General features: G+C 27.9%; 1 protein-coding gene across 2 annotated transcripts in view; it reads left to right on the plus strand.

Annotated features, from left to right (window-relative positions):
- Positions 1 to 27,513, plus strand: part of LOC107441689 (dual oxidase) — a 200,280-nt gene that overhangs the window by 105,565 nt on the left and 67,202 nt on the right. For both annotated transcript variants that reach the window (XM_043045166.2, XM_043045167.2), the window contains exons 5-6: positions 11,478 to 11,682; positions 12,083 to 12,249. In XM_043045166.2, coding sequence (XP_042901100.1) covers positions 11,478 to 11,682; positions 12,083 to 12,249 — 372 coding nt within the window. The remainder of the gene's footprint in view (positions 1 to 11,477; positions 11,683 to 12,082; positions 12,250 to 27,513) is intronic.

The raw sequence follows: 27,513 nt of genomic DNA on the forward strand, positions 1-27,513 counted from the left end.
TTCTACATACACTGAAATGGTCGTAGCTAAGTAGTAAATCTTCTGGTTTAAAGAACGCTTTTTTTTCTACCTGAGAGGTCGGGGTCCAAATTCCATCTTAGATATTTTTTCCCTCCTGTAAAAACACACACAATAAGTTTTCGTTTTACAATTTTCGTATGTCTATTTTAACATATAAAATGAGATATTAGTTTATAAGATTTAGAGTTTAATACTAAAATTTTCAATAAATTTTAGTTTAACCAATATCTCTCTTACTGTTGCAAAATAGGATATTTTTTAGTTCATAAATAAATATATTTTCTTGATACATGAACATATTTCTAAAGAGAAAAAAATAGGAATTTTTTAAATTGTTTCAAGTATTTTTATTTATTTTTTTTTGAAAAAATGCTTTCGTTGTGAATTATTTCTATGTTCCTACTATCTTGATTGTTGTAGTAAACTTCAGCAAACTTCATTAAACATCCTAACATTTCCTTTACCTTTAAGTATATGGATTCTTGATTATTTAAAAAAAAAACTCTTTGTTACCCACTTGTAAATAAGATTTTTCTTTTAATTTTCTTGTTGATCAACTAATAAAGTATTTAGGGATCACTAGATAATAATAATTACATGATGTTGAATTATTAAATAAGAAAAAAAAACAAAATTTTTTCTGAAGTAATAATTGGCCAACGGCATCTCACCCATTGTGGTGGTCCTGAAAGAGTGGATACCACTTCTGGAGAACGCACTAGGTCTGCTCATGTGTGCGCACTTGTGCAGCTCATTGAAAATAAAAAAAAGTTTTTGAAATAAAGAAAATAATTCAATTCGAAAATAAATTTTAATAAAGTGCCTTAAAACTATTGCGTCTGTTCAAACTTCGTACTTTTTAACTGCAAATCAAGAACATTTATATTAAATAAAAGCATTTTTAAAGATGCTATAAGAACTATGTTTTGTTTAATGAAGGAAAGAAGACTGGTTCCTGTGACATAAATAAATGTACAACAATGAAAAATCGTGTTTTGCCAAAAATATATTTTTTTAAATGCTTATCCTAACTTGCACAATGTTTTTTTTCTTCTTTTTATTAAAAATGAACCACAAATGAACCGATGATTCACATAGCGGGCACTCTGTTGTTTTATGCTTAAATCCTTTTAACTTGCAACCTTGGATGTATTCCAGAGCAAATAAAAATGAAGAAAATAATTCGTTTTCATGAAGCAAATTTATGAGAAACTCACTTCGATTGTGTTATATTGAGAGAAAAATTATGAATGACGAATTCCTCCGGCAGTAAGCCAGACATGAGGGAAATTTTTCCCCGTAACCTGTTTACTACAGCCAATATTTTGAATTTTTTTTAATTCACGAAAAAAAAAAGAATATTAGCCTAAACTACTGAATTTTAAATGTATTTCGTCAGGCTTGGATAGTTTTAGCCTATATTAAATGAAATTTTATTTTTTAAAATCTTATATAAAGTCAAGTTATTATTGGAAAAGTTTACTGAATTTTGTAAACTAAAATTTCATTTTTTAAACAAAAATGAGATTCCAGTAAAAAATATAGAATTTAATGTGGGGAAAAAATTAATAAGTTTATCTAATCTATACAAATTGTTTCCTAATTGCGTAGAGGTAGGTATTTCGCTTTATTTTTCGTTAACAATGCGAGTATATTATAAAGTTGCTTACATTAGTCGATGCAAATTTGTAAGACAGATAGATATTGCAGATGGAGTAGTTTGACCAATTATCGAATTTTTCTCTCAAAAAGAAATTATCTCAATTTTAAAAAAATTAACAGATATTTAATCCATCTATTTTATCCATTTAAAATATTCTTTTAGCGAGTTATAAAAAACTTTACTAGTGCAACATGTTTAATGTCACTTTTTCTAACGCCTTTGGCAGAAGGTAAACTCGAATATTCACAGATTAGTTCCTTCTCCTTAATAGTTCCATTCTAAATATGTAAACCCCGTAGTCCGTTAAGCATTTCTAAAAAACCTCAGATTCATTTTATAGCTTTGTAGTTGAAATAATCTTATCTAGTAACAGAGATGCCAACTTGCTACGGACAGCAAATATATATTTTAAAGTGGCAGTTTACCAATTGTGATTCTTGGTTTAAGAAATTCAATTTAGTAGATCTTTATCCACCACTACTTCTAAATAATTCGTAGGCTTATATAATTCATCACTTTTTAGTCTTATGTCATGCTGTACCTTTCAAAAAGCAAGCAAAAATAGTTAAATATTTTCAAAATTTACTTTGTAGTAATTTACCGTTTTTTTAATTACTTTAGCGTGTCCGAAGCAGTTGGCATCTCTGTAGTAATGAGAATGATTTCATTGTCGACCAAACTTTTGTACTTGTCTCTAATTAATTATTTCACCCTTTTTTTGTAAGTTTTATAAAATTGTTGAAACAATTTTTAAAGTTTTAGGCAATGGAATTAGATATAAATTGAAAGTATCATGATATATGATACTTATTCTGCTGAAAAATATTATATGATATGATGACGCTTTAAAGTTTAGATGTGACCTGTATCCTTACTCCCTATACCAAGAGCATTTTCTGCATGTTGTGACTAAAAATAGATTTCAACAAAAACGATATTTTTTGTTAATAGTTCACGAATTAAGTCTTCATATAAATAGATATTTTATCAAACAGCTCAAACTATTACTCAGTATGTTAAAAAGTTACAGAAAGTGATAAAAGTTAAACTGTTTATGAGCAAGTGCTCGAAATACCATTGTTAGAAGTTACTTCATTTTAGTCACAGTAAAAATATTTTATGCATACGTTTTCTCCCACGTTATTTATAAAAAGAAAAATAAACGGTATGTTGTGGGAAAAAGAAACGCGAAAGTTCTTATTCCACTTGCTTAGTTTAAAGTGGTATTTAGAGCAGATAAGTAAAGGGTTTGGTCGTGATAAGTTTTATTGATCACTTTTCAAGTGATGCTTATATTAAAGTAATTACGAGCGTAAGGAATGAACATTTTCTGGGACTTCCCAAATGCATTCTTCTTCGGTGCTTCTGAGTTTAGATTATCATTCTCTGCCTCTATTTTCTTCCTTTTTAATTTTCCTATACATAATTAGATACTACATGTTAGATACTTTACTATCATTTGCTCAATCTTTCACTCTTGAAAAATTATTTTTAAAAAAACCTTACTTAATAAATTGACTGCTTTTTTTTTTCAACAGAAATATATGTATCTTTATTTTCAACAAATATTTACGTGATTAAGAAATTTGTCACATTTTTAACTCAGTTTTAAAGATTAAAAAAAAGGAAATGTTGTTTAAAAATTGAAAACAATTTTTTTTCTCTCTTGTTTGTTAACGGGTCTAATAGTATGAAAACTATTTTTACTGTAGATTAAAACTCTGGATTTAATAAACACTTCATTCCCATATTTTTACTCTTTTCATTATTTAATAATAACGTTACCGTTAAAAATAAAAGTTAAAGAATAATTGTATTTGACTTATTTTTATTTTAGAAAATTTTGCAGGGTTTCTTACATGTAACAAAAAAGTGACCAAAACGTTATATTTTTTATGCCATTTATAAAATCATTTTACCTCCATTTTACAGAGGGAAGCATTTTTTAATAAATATTTTTTAAAAAAAAAACCGGTAGAAGGATGTAAAAATTTTAACTACTTTTCTAGATCTGATATTGAATGTTTTTTTTTATCAAGGAGGTATTTTGCATAATTTTTAAAATTTTGAAATTAAGCACTAGACCGAACATTGCTATTTACCTAGAAATACCGAAGGGACCAGTTAAACCCTTCCCAGATTGTGTGTAGATCAACAAGATGTCAAAAATCTTAAAATATAATCATACATAATTTAAATAAAACTTGATCGATCGTCGAAATTCGATATTAGTTTTTAAGATCTGGTTTACGAAAATATTTCATTAAACGAAACACTGGCTATCCAATTTAACGTATACATTAGTTTTTTAGATAACTGAATTTTCTTTTCTCTGTAAATAATAAATATAGATAAGTTGAAATACCCATGTTTTTTTACCTCATACTGGGGTAAATATACCAAAAGTTTACCGTTTGCCCAAAACTAATTGGGGTTATGGGATACCTACCGAAATTCATATGGGCAACTTTGGCCTCTCTCGCCAATCTAGGTATAAGATTCTATGCATACGTTCCTATAAGGTTAAAACATGAATGATTAAAAAAGCACATAAATTGGATCAATAATTATGAAAAGTCAAAAATACTCAACTTCCAGGAAGTTATTTTTAAATTACAGAACAAGAGCCGTGGTGACTCAAGGGATAGAGCGTTTGCCTTCCTATGAGGTGACCCAGGTTCAACTCCCAGCGATGGCTGAGAGATACGATTTTTGCATCCGCCACGCAATGACCACTGTGCGGACGTAAAAATATCCTCATTGGTAGACGGATCATGGGCTAGAGTCCCCTTGCCGTTTGGTTAACCATGGGGGGAGTTCGTGGTTTTTCTCTCCATGTCACATAAATGCTGTTTAGTTCCATAAAAAAGTCCTCGACGAATGCAAATTTCCTCCAATACTTGATCCAGGAGTTCCCGTGTCTTCTGGATTGAGTTCAAAATTACAAGGTTCTGCAGTTGAACATCAGTAGTCGTAAGACCAAAATTGTGATGGATGTTTAACGACGGTTATGAAATAAAATTACTCAGCAACGAAAAACGAGAGAGGCTGAATTGGCTCTATCCGTCTTTCTAGTGTTAAAATTTAATCGAAAATAAATATCAACAATAAACGACTGACAAAAATTGTAATTGAAATCTTATTTACATTTAAAAAGTTGCCAAAATTTAAAATACACTGAAAAAAATTGTTCCCCATGTTAATCATTAAAACATATTTTTTGAGCAATAAATTCAATGTGCATTTATCATTGTCATTAGGTTGTACTTCGAAGATTTACAATTCCAAACATCAAATTTTTCTTTCTAACTCATAACCCCACGTACCGCATTCAATGCTTTTAATCTTATTTGTTTTTATCATATCAAATCCCATGATGCATTCCTCGTGTCGATCAAACAAGCATAAAATAATAGTGATTTTTATTTCTTTTTCAATTCCCACAAGTTAATCCATTCATTTCAGACGAGGTCTTTCTGCAATAGAATCATTTGTGACTGACAAACATCACTTAGAAAGAAGAAAAAAATCCTCGGTTGACAGGTGCAGGTTGCGTTGCTTCACCCTCTTAGTTCCCACTAGTTACTCTCATAAATAAGAAAACGAATGACAGAACAGTAGTCATAAAAGGATTATGAATCATATTGAAGACTTGGGTGGATTCGTTTGTTCTTTGGATTAAATCATTCTTTAGGAATGGGATTAGCCTCGTCACCCAAACGAACAACATCTGCACACACCTATTTGTTTTTATTCTTGTACGATATTTGCCTGTTTACTTAACTAGATGTCACAAGCAATATCTGGTTGAGATAATCTAGATTTATAAGGCAATCTTATACTTTATTTCTCTCAATACCCGGATATTTTTATAACAGCCCTTTTTGTTTATCACTTTACTGTTTTTTAATAAATTACTTGGTTGTCTTCTACCAATGCTAATAATTTTTAACTTGTTATAATAATTATTAAAAGCAATATCAGCTGTCACATTTCTCAACTCTATATTGAATTAAAATCTGCCTTATATGAAATGCTAATATATTTTTTTTTTTCATGTAAACGGACCATTCTGAATAATTTTAGATCTAATGATCAGATCTTCACGTTCAAAGACTCAATCGTAATTGTTTAAGAGGGTGGCCTCAAATATGCTAATTATTTAGTGCAGACAATATTTGAAGTAACGAAATCAGACTCAAAAATGCACTTTTTCAGAATTTTTAGCGACGGTTTCGGAGTTTTGACCTCTGAAGTATAGGTAGACGCAATCTGGGGAATATAGTCCCAATATTTTGATCTTATAAGAAGAAAATATCGCAAAATACATGCAAAATACAAATTTTAAAAGAAACTTAGATTATATTAAAAATTCGATTTTTCAGGAACTACTCGATCGATTTTATTTAAATCTTGTATTTTAATTATTTTTTTAACATTATTTTGTATTCTTGTATTTTAATTATTTTTTCAAAATTATTTTCCTGTATTCTTGCATTTTAATTATTTTTTCAAAATTATTTTCCTGTATTCTTATTTTAATTATTTTTTCAAAATTATTTTCCTGTATTCTTGTATTTTAATTTTTCAAAATTATTTTCCTTTATTCTTGTATTTTAATAATTGTTTTTAATTATATGAAGTTATTTTTTTAAATCAAATTCTTTCAAATTATTTAAATAAAATATTTTTCTGAGATTTTGAAATTACATACAATTGCTTTAATATTTATTGCGAATTTTTAATACATTGCTTTTATTTGAGTATTAATTACGAAAGATGGACAGACTAGAAATAATAAAAAGGGAAAGTTACTTCAAAGAAATAAACTTGCGATTTCTACAAATTAACTATTAGTGAAATGTTTGCTTGATAGCATTTTTAGTGCAAATATTAAAATATACTCTGCATCTGAAGCTATATAAATGAAGTTTATATCGTTTAAAGTTATATTGATAAGGTCTAAATTGTCTGAAACTATATTGAAATACTACTGTTCATTTACCATTAACTTTTAATTAACATACCTTGTGTGGTCAGCCATAATATGCTTAATGATTCAAAATCTAATTATTTGACCAAATGTTCTTGAGAAGAAGAATCATACAAAAGATACACAATCTTTAAACCAAATATTGTACATTTTCTTCAGTAATCTTTGATTGAATATGTTATATTATTTGACTATTATTTAGAAAATAAAGTTTAAAATAATTTAGATTAATTTTACATAAAACTTTTTAATTTTTTTTTATATTTAAGGACGGTTCGTGTGTTAACGATCTCCAATATCAAATATCTGAAAAATTTCCATACATGGTGTAATAAAGAAAAGAAAAAAATATTGTATTATGGTGTTTAAGTTGCATATAATCATAACCCCGATTTTTTTTATAATTTAGATAAATGAAACTTGAAAAAAGTGCTAACATTGCTAATCACGGCCAATCGAGATTACGACAAAATACAATGTTATCAGCTCTTAAATCTTTGGCTACTGGAAATTGGGCGTGTGTTCTAGGTATAAATGACGGTTATTTGGACGTCGTTGGCCAAAGATAACGTCGTCCAAGTGATCACCTTTAAGAAAAATGTGGTTTTTTTACCGATCAATCAGACACCGATTTACACAATCCCAAATAACTAATGGCATATATATATATATAAACAGCTGCACGCGCAAAAAAGTGATTTAAACTGAGGTCAATAGAAAAAATTAATTGGAGAAGTGNGACGTCATGAGGAGGGAAATCGTAGCTTCAGCTCTAAGAGCGGAGTGAACTAGCCCTTGTATTCTCTTTAGCCCTGTATTTCGATAACCATAACACTTGATAAAAATATGTGAATTTCATTTTAGCTTTATTTCAATTCATTAGATTTCGTTAACAACATTATCTTTTTCCAAACTAAAACAATAATTGTTATTAGTATTAAATTAAACTAATAGTGCATTTTTTTAAGAATGAATTTTATTATAAAATGAATACTTCTGTCTGATATTCTATAATTGTTTTATACTCTTAAGACCAAGAGTAAGTGTGAGGGTTTGCTTTTAACAAACACGTTAATAAATAAGCTAATAGCATTTGATTTTGATAATTTCTTATCTGAAATGTTAAAATACATATAGTCGTAAAAGCATTTAGTAGGGCTTAAAGATCAAACAAAGTATTCTTAGGTCAGAAAAAGTGATTGGTAGTTGTGTTTTTCGCTAAAGTATTGCGTAAGGTTGGTAATTTAAATTATGCTAAAAATGTTCAAGAAATTGAGGATTTTATATGAAGAATTTGATTTATTGTATAAATTTGAGTATGTTATGTTACAAAAAGATTTGTTTTAAGTATTTTTCCCATAAAGTAGCGACATATTTAACAAAAACCCTGAAAACAATTCTTTTAATTATTCGAAAATTATTAAAACCCAAGAAAATATTTATATAAATGGAAAAAACTCAGTGAACTTATAAGCGGTTATAGCATACTCGGGTATGAAGGATGCAAATTAAAATTATTCAGTGTTCATTCTATCGATGTGAAGAGCAGTGTATACGCAAGAGTATACGCAAGTATACAGAGTATACGCAAGATCTTTCTCTTATTTGTTATTCTTAACATAAAATTTGAGAAAAATATTCCTCATGTAGCTATACAAAACACTATTAACTTATGAAAAATTATCTTGATGAATTTAACCGTAGTAAAATGTTTTAGCTAACTAAGCATATACGTTTTGAAAGTAAGAAATTATGAAAATTTCACAAAGGTTATTCTCGTCAGTTTCATAATTTTGAATTGTCTTAAAAGAGAAAGCTACAGATTTTCTTTAAAAAAATAACTTTACACTGGCTCAACTTAATCTACACTTAAAACTTAATTAATGAAACTTAGTTTTAAACTTAGTGAAAAGGAAAGCTATAGTTTAAATTACAGAAATCATTTATATGTGATTTTGCAAACACATGAAAAGCGCTCCGACACGTCCATTTAATAAATTCATTTTACCTTAAAGCAAGAATTGTTATTATTTTTGATTTTTTTTTAGTGTCTCGTTATAGAAAAAAGACATAATGAGATTATTAAAATACGTAGTTTAAATAAATTTTTAAAAAAAATATTGTTTATAAACCAATTAAAGTTCAGTGAAACTCTTGATAACTTGTTTAAAATTAAGTACTTTCTAATGCAATCACGAAAACTATATTGTTGTTTTTTTATTGGGTAATTCGCCACCTCCCTCCTAGATAATAACTCGAATGAAGGGTTTCAAGCTAGATGACCGATATCTCTGTTTTTAAAGCCATAAATTATTCCAATATCACGAAGCTATAAAAACTGCTGCGAAATTGTAATTATTTCCTTGCAACTATGTTCACAAAAAAAATCTGTGTTTGAGTTTAAAATAGATCAAGAGATAACGATCTCTTTGTGTGGTATTACCAACTTATATTCAGAATAACAGAACACTTGCAAAATTATTGAGCGTATTTTCCATTATTCAAATACAATTGCTTTTAAAAACGATATTATTTGAACTTTTTGTTAGATTTAGTTTTAAAAATATCTGTAAATCATTTTGATAGAAATTATAAACACGCATTTGCGTGACAGCACTAGCTAGTAATAATGTTGCTCAATGTGAAAAATAATAATGGTGATTACAAAAAAACATTGAAATAAAGAGAGACTGTTTGATTTTTTATTCTGCAAAAGAATACTTAGAAAAATAAGTAATTAAGTTTGATTGTTTTATTTAAATATATCAATGAATGTAAGAGATTGTGAAGCAAGCGAAGTAAGTTAACTCAATTATAAAAAGCGGAAATTTAATGGTTTGTTAGAGTTTGTTTCAATGAAAATTTATAAAATGTGCTATATCTACTTCCATACATGACTTTTAACAATTATTTTTAAGAAAAGTTTTCCTTGCATGCATATTATTAACTTACACATTACCTTCAAAAAATAGGCATTAATCTTTTAATGTACTTAAAAAGTTTTATCAAAATAATTTTTTGTAACTTCTAGTGCAGCGTAACTTCTTATAAACTGGCAATATTAGTTAGCTTAAGATAAAATCTGCAAAATTTATAACTTTTGTTTCTTCATGCAGCGTTTTCTTAATATTTTTTTTCAATTGATCAAAAACATTTTATTTAATGTAGGTTTAGAATATTTTAGAAATTCGAAATGTTTGCCTTGTGTAAATTATCGCATATTTATATTATAATTCACGTGGAAAATAGTTGAGTTTTAGTTTAGAAATATTTTAGGTTCAGTATGAGTGCTACATTTCTGCTAATATGTTAACTTTAGTTATCCATATTGATAGACATATATAGTTTCCACGAAATATTTTAACGAATATATTTTAACCACGTTAAATGATTTTTTTTAATTTTTAAATGAAGTTGAGAAGAATATGGAGCCGTGATGGCACTAGCTAGGGTTCTGAGCTGTGATAGTAAATAGCTGGGGTTCGATTCCTGATGGCGGCTTGAAGCCGCCCATCGGAAATAAAATTGATGGTTGGCTTCTAGGGAAAGTAAAAATGGCAGATGCGCCATTCCTATCACGTTTTACCATCATGCCGATGGTCAAAAAATTGTAGTTTTCGACCTCCAAGACCGCCATCTTGACCCACTATTAAATGTTGCTGAAATACTTCGCTTTACTTTTACGAAGCGAATGGAAAGAATCTTGTTTATTCTTATAAATTGATACAAAATATTTTGCTTAATATTTTTCTATAATGGAATGATTATTAGTACAGCTGTTTGATGCAATGCAAAAATATTTGTAAATTTAATGTGTTATTCTTTTATCAGCCAAAATCTTTAAACATTAAAACTAGAGTATTCTTGATAAAAAAAAAATTTATTGCTTATCGGAGCAACTTTCCTTTAAAGAGTCGTATTAAAAATTTCTTTTTTTTTTAATTTTGAATTCGTTTAAATAATTGTCATACAAATGCCTGAATTTTAAAAAAAATTAAAATTTACACAAGAAATTTTTTAATATTGTGAAATATATGTACGCTGTTAAAAACTTCGGATCAAATTACGGTAAAAACTCCATTATCCCTGTTACGAAACAAAAAATCTGATATATTGTAATTTTTGCGATAATAATCATCGTAAAATTCACTGCAATTAAATAAATATTTGCTGTAAAAATCATTGTATAATATTTTACTTCAAAAATGGATTTTATGATAAAATGCATTTTACGAATGTTACCCCCATAGTACCGATGCTTCATACCGTAATTTGATCCGGAACTTTTTACAGTGTAAGCGTTTTTAACTAAACACGGTTATTATTATTCTTATATACTTCATTAAAAAATGTGAGCATTTAATTTTATACAAAAAAATTTATTTACACCTTTTCTTTAAATTAATCATTATAAAGGCTGTTTGTTCGCTTTAAATGGTTTGGCTACACACAACTTATAAAAAAGTATACCTTGCATAAAAAAAAAAAATTATTTTTTTGAAACTTATCTTCATAATGTTCAACGGATAAAATTTTTTGGCATGAGATGAAAAAAAGATACCTAATCTCATAATCCCATTAAAAATTTAAAAGTTAATGTTATTATACTGCTTATGCTTAATTAACTTTTTTTTATTCAAACACATCTAATTGGTTTCTTTACGTTTCATTCTTAATCTGATTTTGACGTACTTAATATTCAAACTTTTACAATTTATTAAGCTTTAGTTATACTTTTTATACGAAATCAATTTATCTAAACAAATGTGAATATTAAAGATGTTTAAATTTTATTTTCAGCTGAACCAAGTCACCAGTTGGATAGATGGTAGTTTTATTTACAGCACGAGTGAGGCATGGGTCAACAGTATGCGTTCTTTTCAAAATGGATCCCTCCTAACTGATCCGAGTGGCAAGTTTCCACCAAGGAATTACGCGAGGGCTCCTCTTATCAATCCGCCCCCAGCGAGGTACTTGGGAAAACTTAGTCCAGAGAGAATGTTTCGTGAGTTTTTTTTTTTTTCTTTTTGACTAATTACTTCTTGTCGAAGAAATGAAATTTTAGAATCAAACAGCAAACTAATAGTTAACTCAATAAAAAATTGTATTACCCATTTCAATCGAAAGATTACAACTGTGATGTCAAGTTTTACCATGGTAAGTTATGATGTTAAATTCCAACAGATTTTCCTTTGCATTATTCAATTAACTAATTTAAAGAAAAAGAGAACTCAAGTTAAAATTTAATTAGACAATTACCAAATATCAAAGCATAAAGAGGTCTTAAGCTTAAAATGTTTCATATCAGGAAGTATAATCAGGAATATTAAGCTTAGTTTGAATGTTATGTGATTGATAGTTTCTGTTATTTACAAACAGTTCAATTTTTTTCTTTTTTGTTTCAGTTCTTGGTGATCCTAGATCCAATCAAAACCCAGCATTGCTGAATTTTGGAATTTTATTTTTTCGGTGGCATAATGTTGTAGCTGAGCGAATTTTAGAGCAACACCCTGATTGGTCAGATGAAGAAATTTTCCAAAGAGCTAGAAGATGGGTCATTGCAACATTACAGGTAAATCTAATTGTTCTTTGCTGCCTAGCATTTATGTCCTGCAAGTAATGTCCTGCAGCGGTTAAGGCACAGACTAGTCATTGTGGGGGACTGTTTTGGGTTTGATCCCAGGAGGAGGCGTGAAGACCACCCAGTTTCAGATCGATGGGTGCCAGCTTATCTGAGAAGTAAAGACGGTTGGAGCACAATGCTGCTCACATTGCTTCCATCATGCTGTTGGTCACGAAATTATGAAGCCTCAACCTCTATGATCCCTCTCGCTTACGATGGGCTGTTGAGGAAATGCTTTTGCCTTAAAATCCAAAATCATTAAAATATTAGATAATAGGGGAAAAACAATTTTTTTTTGTTTATTCAGTTCATAATTATTAATAAAACAATATAAATATGTTTTTGATAGACTCCTTTTTAGACTCATATTAAGTATTATATGGTTAAAACTACCACTATATATTAATTTACACATAAATGCCATGAAATTCCATATTATTTGAATGAAAAAAATGACAAACTAATGAAATGACAAGAAAAATTACAAGCTTTTAATGACTAGAACTTAAACTTTAAAAAGCATAGAACATTAATAAATAAGGTCATAAAATAGTATACGCCTTTTATGACTCATAAAAAGTAAAATAAGGTTAAAACTACCACTAAATATAGTATATAAAAAATAAAAACCATAAAATCTGACAATTTGAAAGAAAACAACTTTGTATAACATAAACTAATAAAATGACACAAAAATTTACAAACTTTTTGTAGTATTATTAAAAGTAAAGCTGTTAAAAATATAGAACGTTAATATTTAAGATCATAAATTCATACAAGCCTTTTATAACTGGTATAAAGTCTCAATATGTTAAAACCAACGTTAAATATGGTAGTCGACAAATAAATAAAAGTCATAAAATGTCCGCACATGTGAATGAAATCAAACTTTAAATAACTAACTAATTAGATGACACAAAACTTTTAATGATAAAGATTGTAAATTTTAGCAACATAGAACTTAAATTTTTAAAAATATGGAGCTTAAACTATTAAAATTATAGAAAGGTAGTATAGAAAATCATGGAAAAATTTGAGCCTTGTAATGACTCACATAACGTCATAAGAGGTTGAAACTGCCACTAAATACGGTAGTCTACTGATAAATAAATGTTAAAAAATTCCAACCGATTTGAATGAAAATAAGTTTTAAATGGAAAAGTAATTAAATAACACAAAAGTTTACACATTTTAAATAGTATAAACTGGTGAAGTGACACAAAAGTGTGCAAACTGTTAATAATATAAACTGATAAAATGACACAAAAAGTTACAAACTTTTACTAATTAAATCTTAATATGGAACGTTAATATTCAAAGTCATTAAATAGTTAGCCTTTTATGACGCATATAAAGGTTGATATAATAACTGCCATTAAATATTTTTTAATTTCTTTAATTCTAGCCGCAGCACTTGATACATTCTCTGAAGCGTAAAAGCTCTCCACACAGACCCATAAGGAATAACAACAAATAATGTTTGCAAATAAGAGAAACTTCAGTTGATTTGAATGAAAACAAGTTTTAAATCACAACGTAGTGAAAAGTCTTAAAAACTTTTGCTTTAACAGAAGCAGATCAAATTTTCACTTTTAAAAATTTCCTTTCAATTTTTAAAAAGTCCTTCTGAAAAGCCTTTTCTAAAATAACATTTCTAAATGCAAAACTAAAAGATAAAGTCAAACAAAAATATATCCAACTTCCTTTTTATTTTTTTATTCTTTTCATTTGATTCATTGTCCTTTATAATATACTTTAAAGAACAAATTTTTATTTTGCCTAAATAATTTTGTAAAATTATGTTTTACATTTATAATGAAATTCAAAAGGGCCTCTGAAGGTAAATAACTCGATTTCAAAAACCAGGCAATTGATCTAATTTTTTTCAAAATTGAAATGAATAGGAAAACACAATAATTCATCAGCTAATAAATGCTATTTTACATTAATCTCTTGCTTTTTTATAAATGTAGCAGATTATTTCTTTTTATTTTTAAAAATTTCTCTTCGAATCTTACAAAAGGCTTTCTAAAAAGCTCGCTTTCTAAATACAAAACAGAAGTATTTAATCAAGCACTAATTCTTTACCTTCGCTCTTTTTGTTTTTTTCATTACAATTTATAAATTTGTTTAAAAAGTTATCCTTAATAAGTTTTAAATTTATGACCTTTAAAGGGACACTTGAAGCTAGATAACTCAATTTCAAAAGCCAGTCAAATTATATTATTTTTTTATATTGAAATGAATAGATAAAAGTCATAATTCGTCAGCTAATGATAGTTATTTTTCACTCATCTTTTCAAAGTTTTGCAACTCTACTTCAATCTTAGCGGTTGACTTGTAATCCATTCAATAATAGGTAAATTCGTAAATGGAAAAAAAAAATGAGATATTTATTGCGGTCGATTGGTTATGCATATAACTCTGAACATCGGTCGGAGGAAATGTAATAAACTTGAATAAATCATAATATTAATGAAGTATAATGGAGACTTCTACTCAAAGGAATTACATACAATTTAAATATCTAAAAATATCACTTTAGGCATGAATTGAGTTCTGAATGACAGTTCAATTCTAAAATGCAAAATTATGTTAATAAATATTTTGATCTTTTTACTATTATTCATTAAACTTTGACTGCTTTGAATGAAATATGTATAATTAATTTTAAATCTGTTTTCATTATTTATGCACAGTCCCAAGTAATAAGTTATTTGCTATAATGTCAATTATTCAATTTCTGAAAAAGTTAAAAATGTATAAATAATGAACCTAAATAATACAATAATAAATAATGAGAGTTATTTTATTATAGTTTTTCAGATATAGAATTGAAAATTTTGAATTTTTATGAATATTTAATTAGAGAATTTTAATGGTTTTTATAAATTTCTAATTAATAAATTTTTAATAAATGAACTTTTCATGAATTTCGAATTAAATAACTTTTAAAGAATAATTTAGGGACTAATATATTTAAAAAACAATAAATAAATATGCCATTTACTGGAACCCTTTTATGGTGAAGTAAATTAATGTAAAAACTACCATAGATATATAGACTTTTATGCCTACTATCATAGTTTATATTAAGGAGGAACACCATAACTGGCATTTAATGCTTAATTACATGAGGGAAACCAGTCTGAAAAAATACAAATTCGAAACTAGTTAATGTATCATACATTTTAAAAAGTCCATTAAAATTTTCTTTTTCTATAAAGCAAGTTTAAATTTTGACAACTCAGAATTTGATAAATTGTTGTTTACGCTATCCATCATATCTATAATCTCCTGCTTTCAAGCAGTTTGTTTTAGTTCACTTTACATCAAAATCGCACATGTAAATGAATTGTTCCTAAATATAAAGTGAAATTCCATTATCTCAATTTTTTTTATCAAAATTCAATATTTATGCCTTATACAGTTTAAATATTTTTTTTCTATTGCATATTTCTAAACACATCGTAATTAGTCAAATAAGGTGTATGAGTTTAAAAACCGCTCTTTTTAAATTACATTTAATTTCATAATATGTCGCGTTTATTACAAAGTATGTAACTCTATTAGGTGTTGAAAGCCACTCCCCGTCAAGATTTTGACACGACTAATTAGCTTTGCTAACATTTAGGTCAACTTGGGCTGATGCAACCCTTTCTCAGGATTGGTATAAAGTTGAGAATGTGATCTAAATATTTGTTACCCTTTGCCTTGCATATACTTTCCTACGCTTTCGATTTTATATTTGAAAACAAAAACACGCCTTAGGGGTGCGGTGTCTTTTTATTTATTTATTTTTTCGTTTTTTCTTCATTTGTATTTTATTAACTTTGAGCTAACTCAAGCAGTAATATTTTTTCTAATTAAGATGTTAAGGTATTAGATTGAGCGAAAATCAGCATTTTAGATTAAACATTCGATTCTTTAATAATTATCCACATTTGAACTTCAGTTCAATAGTTATCCATAATTCCTTAAATTTTCTCCGATTTTTCGAAGTAAAGTTAGTTATTTTTTTTAATCGAAATCGGAAGCAAATTCCCGCAAACAAAACTATGAAAAAATTCCTACGCTGAAATTTCTACGCTTTTCCTACGCTTTCGATTTTTCATTTGAAAACGAAAACGCGCTATTGGGGTGCAGTGTTTTTTTATTCATTTATTTTTTCGTTTTTTCTTAACTTTTATTTTATTAACTTTGAGCTAACCCAAGCAGTAAAATTTTTTCTCATTAAGATGTATGTAAAAAGTACTATCGATTGAGTGAAAATCAACAATTTAGGTCAAAAATTCGATTCCTTTTAATAATTATCCTTATTTGAACGACAGTTCATTGGTTATCCAAAACTCTTTAAATGATTTTTAGAAGCAAAGTTATAGTTGTTATTTCGCAACCGAAACCAGAAGTAAATTGCCGAAAACAAAACTAAAATATTCTTTTTTTATACGCATTGAGTAATTTAACCTTTTTTTTCATTTGAATAAATTTTATTTTCGAAACAAATGAGGCATTTTTAGATATTAATTTTCGAATTATTAATTAGGAATTTTCTTACATTTCAGAAATTTCTATATCTTAAAAGCATTTGCTTGAAAGCGCTGATTTCGAGAATTTCTTTTATGTACTTCTTACACACGTAACAAAAAAGTTTATAAGAATTTGAATTCTTGTATGTAAATTTTGTTGTGTTTGCGTGTGTTAGTAGCTATATTTTGAAGAAAAAGCTAAGGTCCAAAAGCCTATTTGTTACTTTGATAAAATATTAAATAAGAAAATTTTGAATTTTTCTTAAAAATTTCAATATTAAATAATATATTTAGTTCCATTCCATCGTCATTTTGGATTTTTTTTTAGATTTTTGTTCAAAGCACTGGTATTTAGATTATTCATCTAAAAAAATTATTCTGTAATTTATGCATCACCATTTGTTGAAGAGGTGTTAGCGTGACATAAAAACTGCTCATTTGCCGCTATTTTGAAAAACACTTAATAAAGTTTTAAACTTCACTATAAATTTATATTTTTGGACGCTTGCTCATAAGACATAAAATTAAATTTTTATTAAATTTTTAAAAAAAAGAAATGTGTCGAAATGAGTCGGATACCTTAACCATCGACTTTTAGTATTTTTTTATAAAAATCCTTTAAAAAATATTACATTATTTTAAAATAGCAATATAATTTTCAAAATGTATCTTTTCCTTTCTCCACTAAAGAAAACAATAACTTCTATATAATTAGCAATTAAGTTTGAATATATTTTTTTCCTTTACTATTCCTGTAATATATATAGACACCGTCCCCTTTTGTTACATCGAGTGGTCCACTTTTTTTTATCCACCAGGAATTTTGCAAGCAATTTATATTTTAACTAAAGAAATAATCTGTAATATAACTTTTATAATTTTCATTATGTGATACTATAACAAATTTTTCACGAATGTATCATTTCACAATGCTGTTAAAATATGAAATTCGAGGATCTTGATTAAGAGAGCGAGTTCCAAATCCCACTAATATTAATGCACTTCATCTAAATTGTTATGGATTTTAAGAGGGTAAATCTTACAAGCAATCCTCATCTTATAAGTTATAATGTAACAATTGTGACAGGCTGGAATAGACCTAAAAATAACTGATCACCACTCACCACAACAAAAAGGTGGTGACTTAAATTAAAAAACTACTGGTCACTTTTTCCTATTTTTTTTTCTTTAAATCGTTTGAAGACAAAAGTACATTCATGTAGAAAGATACTCTGGAAAACTGAATTTTCACTAAATTGTTCAATGTCACCATTCTTAATTTTGATCACTCAGAATCCATTAATTTGTGGTTTAAAAATTCACCCGGAAGGATAATTCTTTAACAATTCACATATTTTAAAGTCGTAATGTATTAATTAAATGTATTTTGTCTCCCCAAATACTTTAAGTAAAAGTTCTTTAAAATCAACATGATTAACTAAATTTTGTCCCATATTTATATTATTTTTATTGCTGAATTAACCTTTATTGCCTTAATTTTTTTTTTCAAATATGAATTTTTTTCAAAAATAAAATTTAATCCATGCAAAAAGAAGCTTGCAAAAGGTGGCTATTAAATGAAAAGAACCTATCGATTTCGGTCACCGACTCATTAGGTTTGAGATAAAAGTGGATACTAAGTCATTAGAATCTACCGGCCACTGGCTATTAATCGAAAATTCAAATTTTCAGGTCTAGGCTAGAATGCCCTGTGAGAAATTCTTACAGGATTTCAAATTTTAACAGAAAAACTTATTATAATAATTATTGCATTCATGTACCTAAATATAGAACTTAAATGCCGTATGTCAATTACATATATATNATAAATGATAAATATATATATATATATATATATATAAGGAAACTATTCATACTATACATAGAAATTAGAACCGTAACACTATAAAATAAGAGATGTTTAAACATTTTTAGATAATTATTAAACACAACATTTCTCTCTGTAAATCGCACTCGTTATAGTCAATAATAAAATTTGAATGAATATCCAAAGCTTGAAAATTAATTTTTAAAAAAAATTACTATAATTTAAAAAATGCTGTTCGCTCTTAGGGTTTTAATTATATAAACAGTCATAGATCCCATTACAATAATGGGTTCTAAAGTTATAAATTTCTTCCTGGGACTTTAGAGAAAGAAAAAAATGTTCAGAGGACCCCACAAAGTCTAGCATCAGCTCTGCAGAAATAATAATTAATTTAAACCTATAATTCGAACGGCAAGGGAAAAGTGGCATTCAAAAACAAATTTTTCATCAATTGTCTTCGAAGAACCTTTCATCTGAGGTAGAAGGTAGCTATTTGATCCAATTTCATCACGAAAATTAAATAATGGCGCTATGATGGGTGTCAAAGACATAAGGAAAGGTGGATTGCAGCAATCGACAAAAGGGATGGTGCCCAGAGGGGGATCGTGAAGAGAGAATAAAACACAAAAAGTGTTGGAGGCAGCCTATCTTTTGTACGATAGCTTTGATTTCTACATAATTACAATTATTTACATAAAAGAGAGCGAATCCGACCTGAATTCTGGTCATTTCGATGTCGGTAACAACACTGGTCTCAACCGTTTCTTATCAATTATGGGATGAAAGATTACTTTTCAGAATAGTCGCTGATAATAACTCGAAACTTCTTTTTCTAAATCCATCATATAACTGTAAAATCTAAAGGGATAATTCTAATGAGAACCTGATTTAGGATGTTATTACACTGACCTATATTAAAACCTTTTGAAATTTAGATTGCTTGCATATGATAGAATTCTATGTTTGATAATAGGATAGAAGTTACTAATTTTGATGTTTTTTTAAATAATTTGAATTTGTTTTTTTCTTATCTGAATGCAACTTTGTTTTTGTTTCGTATCGCTATCTCTTAAAAGTACCAATCATTATCATTAATTTCTCAGTACTTTGAATCCAATTTGAAAATATAATTTTCTACAAAATTATAACCTCAATACGTTTTGTAATCATAATTAATCAACTGTGTTTTTTTTTAATTTTAAATAAACGAAAGGAATGCCTGAATTATTATTTAAAACAGAATGTGAAAAAATAATTTTTCAATTAGGGATAGTTTTGATTGTTCCCACAGAATGGAATTTTATGATAATGCCTAAGCAAATCAGTCATGACTTATGGCAGAAATAGAATTTACAAAGTTTAAAAAAAGGTTTAGATTTAATAATAATATAGTAAGAAAGAAATATTTCACCTGAAAAGTTTAAAAACTGGAACATGCCTTTAATGACAGTAAACCTATTATGAAAATATATTTCATCTTAATAGAAATTTAGTATTTTTATAATTAAATAATTTTATTTTGATAACACAAGAAAACCCGGAGCAGTCATTTTGACCACAAATCAACTTTAATGCTAAGTCCTAAAATAAATACATCACCTTATTTTACTTTCGTGACTTTTCCGAACTTTTTAAGATCTTCAAAGGCACTTAAGTAAAATTTTATTGAATTATATAATGAGCGCATAAAATGTCGATTTACCAAGAACGACCACTGCTTTCAAAATTTCAGCTATAGAGATTTGAGTGTATTACTTGGATATAGCAAGCTGTTATGTTTATACTTTAATAATTAAATAAACGTTTTGAGTTTAAAAAAAGAAATTTATCTTATTCACTTCAAGCAGTATTTTCTAAAAGTTCGTATGACTTTAAAATGCGTTGGAAGTTCTGATCCTTACTTAAAATTTATTCAAAAAAAAAAAAAAAGAAGAAAAAAAAAACACTGAAATTCATTGATTGTCTACTCCATGAACTGATTGACACTCGTATAAAAGTTGCAACGGATAAGTCAGCCTATAAACTGCACTTAATACCATGAAAAAAAGTTTTGAACTTTTTAGTTCATCTAATTAACTTAAAGATTTATCCCTGAAAACTAGAATATCTTAAGACTGGAAAAAAAAATCGTTTTTATTAAAAATAGATTTTGTTAATGTATCAAATGCATAACATTAAATGAGTTCAAAAACCACGACGGTAGTATTTAAGCTATGCTTTTAACATCCATATTTCAAATGGGCGTATCTTAATATTTGTTATTCAAGTTGAGTTGAGTAATTTATAAGATACTTGTGTTGCTGTCAGCATAAAAATATAATAAAATATGCATGAATCCATCTGAATCATTCATTATATGAATTATCCTTGAATTTCAACTATGTGATATCATCAATATGGAAAATCTATCGATTAATAAGCACTATGAATATAACCTATTCACATTACACACTGATTTCAGAGTCATACTTAGTGCATTATGAAGTCTCATAGTGTGTGATTTCACGTGTCATTGTGATAATTTGCTGTTTTCTATTTGCATGATAATTGTATAGAATTAAAATTTGCCAATGTCACTTCGTATTCACAGCTTTGAATGCTTTAATTATCAATTATTATATCACGATAAAGAGCTTTATTTTTAAGGCTATTTCGTTAATATTTTTTTTAGGATATTTAATATTCTTAGATCTTTTCTATAAATAGTAATTCTAAGGTTTCAGACTTGTTTGAAAATACAATGTTGCCGATTGTAAAAAAGAAAAAGAAAACTCAATACTCTTAATATACCATATTTTGTCAGCAAAAGCTTTATATTTGAAAAATTGGAAAACAGCAATAAAGTAGTGAGTTGAAGTTAAAAATTACGGAATTTAAAATGATTATTTAGCTTTTTCTAACAAATGAAAGTTATACTTTGATTATTGTAATTTAAATAATATCAGGGGAGAAAATCATTAAATACCTCCTTATCGTGAAGAGGTAACTTATCATTAAAACGAGGGGTATTTTTTAACACGAATGCTTTCAGAATCATTATTTAAATAAATACTTGAATCAACTTCTTCAATAATAAAAACTGTAACATACACTAAAACCTTTCAACTTTCGCAGCTTACAAATAAAATATTATAAGTTAATGAATATCTTGAATATCAAATTCAATAATTCAATAATTGTCATTCTAAATAAAAAAAAATTTTAACTGTCAGAACTAATAATTTTGGGCAGATTTTTTCAGTTTATGATAATGTGTTGTTTGTTTAAAATACTCTGTATCAGTGTAACATTTTATTTTTTCTTGTATTTTTTTTTAAAATTTTATTTCACGTAAATTTTTAATTTAATTGATATTTTTAGAATTTTTAACATCCCATTTTAGATTTCAAATAAGATTGCCTCTTAATAAAATATTTTGTTTAAGTTCCTACTTTTTATAGTTCTCTGCAAAAAAAAAGATTTTTTTTCTTTATAAATACGGAGCCCAAGTCCTCTAGGTATTACCATATTCCTTCATTATTCTTATTTGTCATATTCGTTACCTTAGCTGAAAAGTCGAGAATTAAATTTACAATTTTTAATCTACGAAAATGCCAAATAGGAGAGCTAGTCGTTACAGGCTGCTGGATTAGAAAATAGCAATTTCTAACAGGGATTTCAAAACATAACTATGAGCACCATGGAAGATAAATATTTATTATAAAGATGCTAGTAAAAACCTTTTATTCCTGAAGTTTATACCTTATTATAATTATAATTGTTAATCAGAACTTTTTATTATTTTTTATGAAGTTAATCTGACTTCATCTACATAATTAAAAAACAAAATTAAAGCGCATGAATTAAGATAATTTAATATCTTAAGCAATAACAAAGTCCTAACAGAAAAAAAAATAACTAAATCCTTTTTATAGTTTTATTAAAAATTAATTTCGATTCTCTAAATGTAAATAACGATTAAAAATAATGATTCAGTGTCTACAATCAAAACAGCGCCGTACAAAAACAATCAAAATGATAAGATAAAATTCATCTTTTTAGCGATGTGTTAATTATGCCTGGAATTATGATAAATTCAATTCAGTTCATCATCCAAGAACGCCGATACACGAAAAACCAACAAACTGATCTCGATACAGTTCTCGGAAGAATGTACGGAAATTTATAGTATAATAAGAAAGCTATAAATCACTAGATGATTTTCTGTAATTATGAATTTTTTTTTACCTCTATAGGCAGTCGGCAAATATTATGTTCAAGTCACGTACTGCATTTAAGAATTTATCTAAAAAAACAAAGATTACGCGCAAAGCAGTTAAACGATAATGTCTTAATTACCTTTAATCTGACCCAATCATGCCAGTTTTCTAATATGCTTGCTGTTGAAAAGTTTACAAATCATTTGATTTCATCTAAGCTGTGTTGACGAAAACGAAGTCAAATCTATAAAAAAAAATTTGCATCTGACAAAATGTCCCCATTAATTGTTATGCATTTGTATACAATTATAGAAAGTATCGGATTGTTGTCTCTTTTTCTATGACGCATTTAATGCCTGTTACTTGCTATCCTGAATCCTATTAGCAACATTTTAGAAATATAATGCACTAGTGGGCTGCTCCCCATGCTCGCTAACGCTCGCCAACCCCCAAAAATTGCTACGCAATCTTATATGATTTGCTTCGCAAACCAAGCTCCCTTCGCTCGCTACTAACTTAGGTACATTGCAAATGCACAAAATTCTAAGAATTCAAAACAATCATTCAAATCCATATAACAACTTTTTTTTTAAAAAAAAATTACATCTTTTTAGTAAATACTAAGTCATTAAAATAAATTTGAATTCAAATAAATGACATGTAATTCGTTAAACCTATTAGAAATGTGCTATAGTATAAAATCTTAAGATAAAATTTCTAAAACTGATATCTCTTTAAAAAGGTTAAAATTTTGGCTATAATTAAGTCTATTAAAAATTGAAATAAGTGAATTGCAATGGAAAAACCTGCATAAACAAATAAATTCTAGTAAAACAAATGAATTCGTGATCTAAATCGAAAATCGTCAAATAAATTCGTAATGTATAAATTCTTGAGAAAAAAAAGCGCTTTCGACAAAATATTAAAATAGAGATCTATCGACAAAGACTACTCACTTCTGCCTAGCTTATGCTCTCTCTGGTTATTTCAGTTTCCGTTCTTAAAAGCGCTATATGTTGAGCCATCTCAGCTAGATTTGGCATGTGACATTTTTAGCGGCAATCATTGGTCGATTTTCTAGCGTTGCCATTCGGGGAGTTGTAATGAAGCTTTTTTTTTGTCGCCGTGTAAGAGAAATATATATATAGATTAACTTTACTCCACACTGCACTAAGTCTTATAAAAATTTAGCCCTTTATTTTTTAAGCCTTCTTTCAATAAACTATGACTTGAAAATTTCTGTTTATTGTTTTTCAAAATAACTTTCGTCCATCAACATTTATATCTTCTACAGGTAAATACACGTTTCATGACCCTAAGTATACTTCAATCTTTCCGTTTTTACGTCGGGCTTAATTAATAATTTATACTTGACGTACCATAATCGTTTTTACCTTTTGGGTGTTTTAACTGTATTATCAGTTCAATTCTTTCAATAACCCGAAACATGTAAAAGCATTTCCCTCATCAAAAACAATATATTAATAAATTGAGAACTCAAATTTTTTTATGAAAAAAGAAGAGAAAATATGAATTAATGCAGTTAGGTATAACTATGAAGTATTAGGGTTAAAACAATTAACGTTTTGGAAAACAAAACTGAAATCTAAATTCGTGGTATTTCTTAGTGGTTTTACCAACGATCAAAAATTAAAATTTTATTTTTTTTGTATTTACCTTTTGGCGCAAAATTTTTATTGAACGTAGTTTCATTATTTTGTATTTACTCATTTTGTATAATACAAAATAAGTGGAAAATATTATATTTATCATTTTTATAATTTATGGTTAGGAAATATAGCATGAAGCACAGGTGGCTATTCCTGCATAGGCAAAATCTTTTTGTCTCACTTTTTCCTTCATTTTTTCTGTTTATGCCGGAAAGCGTTTGGAGTTTTCGACTAATGATAAAGGACAATAAATTCTGCTAACAGTTGCTAGGAAACAGTTGAAACTTGCATTGTCATCCGACATCAGCGATCTCTACGAATTAGTTGGATTTCCCATAATTCAAGCAATCCCATAATTCAAGTCCATAAGCAATCCCATAAGCAATATCGCTCTTTCAAAAGTCTGTTCAACCTAGTTCACACTTTACCTCTTGGCGATGACAGTACAAGAAACCGAACCAACATTTAATTTTTATATTAAATAAAATGTAATCATAATTTAGTTTAATTTTTAAATATCCCCAAAAAACTGGTACCATTTATAATTAGAACAATTTAGTAGTTGTTAAATCTGTCACATCCACGGGCATTAATGCTGAAAATGATTGTTATAAGCCCAATCACGGGTGAGGTTTTGGCTCTCAGATTTCGGATTCTCTATCAGAAGTAGAGTAACCCATATAGAGATGAGTGTCTAATACAGTGCACTTATTGAAATATAATAATAATATAATTTAAACATTCTAGATAGCCTTAGATTGTGGTAAAATCTCGATTGTTCCACACAAACTAACAGATAAGAAAACAAATTCTGTAAAACGTGGTAATAGAGCAATATAAAACGTGGCAATAAAGCGATATTTTTCAATTGTCTACATGCTCATGAAAATTCCTAAACAATTCTTATTTTAATTTTTGATAGAAAATTTGATGCACAACTTGAATTAGGAAGTAATAATACCGAAATATCACTTTTTGGTACTCCTGTGTTTGTCAATGATAATAGTACTTCTTCATGATACCAAATGAACTTCCTGTCTCTTCAAATATCATTAAATTGTGTCTTTCCTGCTGTGTTCATATTTATTTACTTTAAAAAAATAACCTTCTTTTTGTATACAAATCGCACTATTCTTGGATAGAGAATAATCTAGGGAATCAATGTTAATATTGAGAATTTAATGTGCAAATTTTTCTGCGAAAATTACGATATTACATAAAATTTAACGGTTATTTTACTCATTTTTTGTTGGATGTAAGAGGGACACTTACTTCTTCCAATTTATCGATTCATACTTTCTAATTAGGTCGGATGTCTTTATTAAATAATCTCGCACAATTCAAATAAATTCATATATCACTTTCTTTTATACTATTCGAAGCTTTTAAAGTTAATGGATAGCATTTAATGACATTATTGTCTAATAAGGAAGTCGTAAATTTCTGGACCATAAGTTTAATCGCCATAAAAACGTAACATTAACAATCGTAGACACTTGACTGGCGCGAGAAAGCATTCGTCTCGTAATGGCCGAGACGCAGATTCTAACCTGGAAGTAAGTGAACTATATTGCTCGCCACCAACCAAGCCTTTTGCTTCTATCGGTCATCAAGTTCTGTCCCAAGGGACACCCATGCCTTAAGATAATCGTTCGAATTTTGTTGAACTCATTTTTAAGCTCCGCAATTATGCCACATTTGGCCGTCAAAAAGATCTTCCAGACAAGTTGTTGGAAAGATGAGTTTGGGGTCCTGAACTTGCACCGCTCTGCTCTAAGCTTCCTGATAAAAAATAGGGATCATTAAAGTATTACAGGCCGCAATTATCTTGCCTCTTTTTATGCGAAAGGACGAATTCAGAGGAACTTTGCTTTAGATCGTAAGAATAGTAATCGGAGCTTCTGAGAAAGCTGACGCCAGAGCAGTAAAAAAAAATCAAGATTTTAAAATGCAAGTCCACACTGTTGACTAAATACACCACCGTGTTCGATGTCTTAAAGGTTAAATCCTTCAATACCTTGTTAGTGTTCCTTGAATTTAAATAATTTTGCCTTTCTTCTTGTGGTGTTTTAATTTGTTTATATTGGTGTTTTATGCTTACAAAATTATTTTACAGATAAGGACTATCATTTTTGTTCAATATTTCTTTTTTATTCAATGCCCACTTGCGATACTGTTATAGGCATTACATATGGTGGAGGATATTTTTATTGCCGTCGTTAAGATAAGGAAGCATGATTTCCAATAGTTTTATGAAGGCGTGATTATAGTAAATACATATTGCACATTCCACTTGTGAAGAATTGATCTTCCACAGATATATCAAAGTGATAATTGCTTTTATTTAATTAACAATGGCCATTATGAAGTTAAACAAAAAAAGAGTAAGGATCAGACATCTATAATAGATATGAAAAGATACATCCTTGAACCTTAATTTGAAATTTTTTTATCAAATTAATAACGTTTGGAATGAGGGGCGAATCCCTCCCCTAATCCTTACGCCAAAATAAAAAGTGACTGAATTGTTCCCAACGAAAACTTAGAAGCATGGGAACAAATCAATAGTTGGTGATTTATTGAGAGATAAAATAACTAAAAACACAGCAAACCTCGTGTTACTAATATTAAATTTTAAATAAAATATCTATAGCTTAATCTCCAAAAATACCGAGAGAATAACTTGAACATTTTTTGTGGCAACAGAAATACATTCTGGTGCTCGGTATATTCACGACAGTGAACTAATGAATTATACATTTCTTTGAATTATAAAAAAGTTTGCCTTTACAATGATTTTCAGGAAGAGAATAAAATATTCAGATTTTCCTTTTTATGAAATTTAACGAAAATTTAACAATTAGTTCAATTTAATTAACTTTTTTTAAGAATTATAAAGAAAATTGAATTTTTGAAATTTTTAAAGCTAGGATATATTAAAGCCTATGACATCACACCGGCCATATATTGACGTTCATCATTTCCCG

The sequence above is a fragment of the Parasteatoda tepidariorum genome, chromosome 7, assembly GCF_043381705.1.
Source record: "Parasteatoda tepidariorum isolate YZ-2023 chromosome 7, CAS_Ptep_4.0, whole genome shotgun sequence".
Taxonomy (NCBI): domain Eukaryota; kingdom Metazoa; phylum Arthropoda; class Arachnida; order Araneae; family Theridiidae; genus Parasteatoda; species Parasteatoda tepidariorum.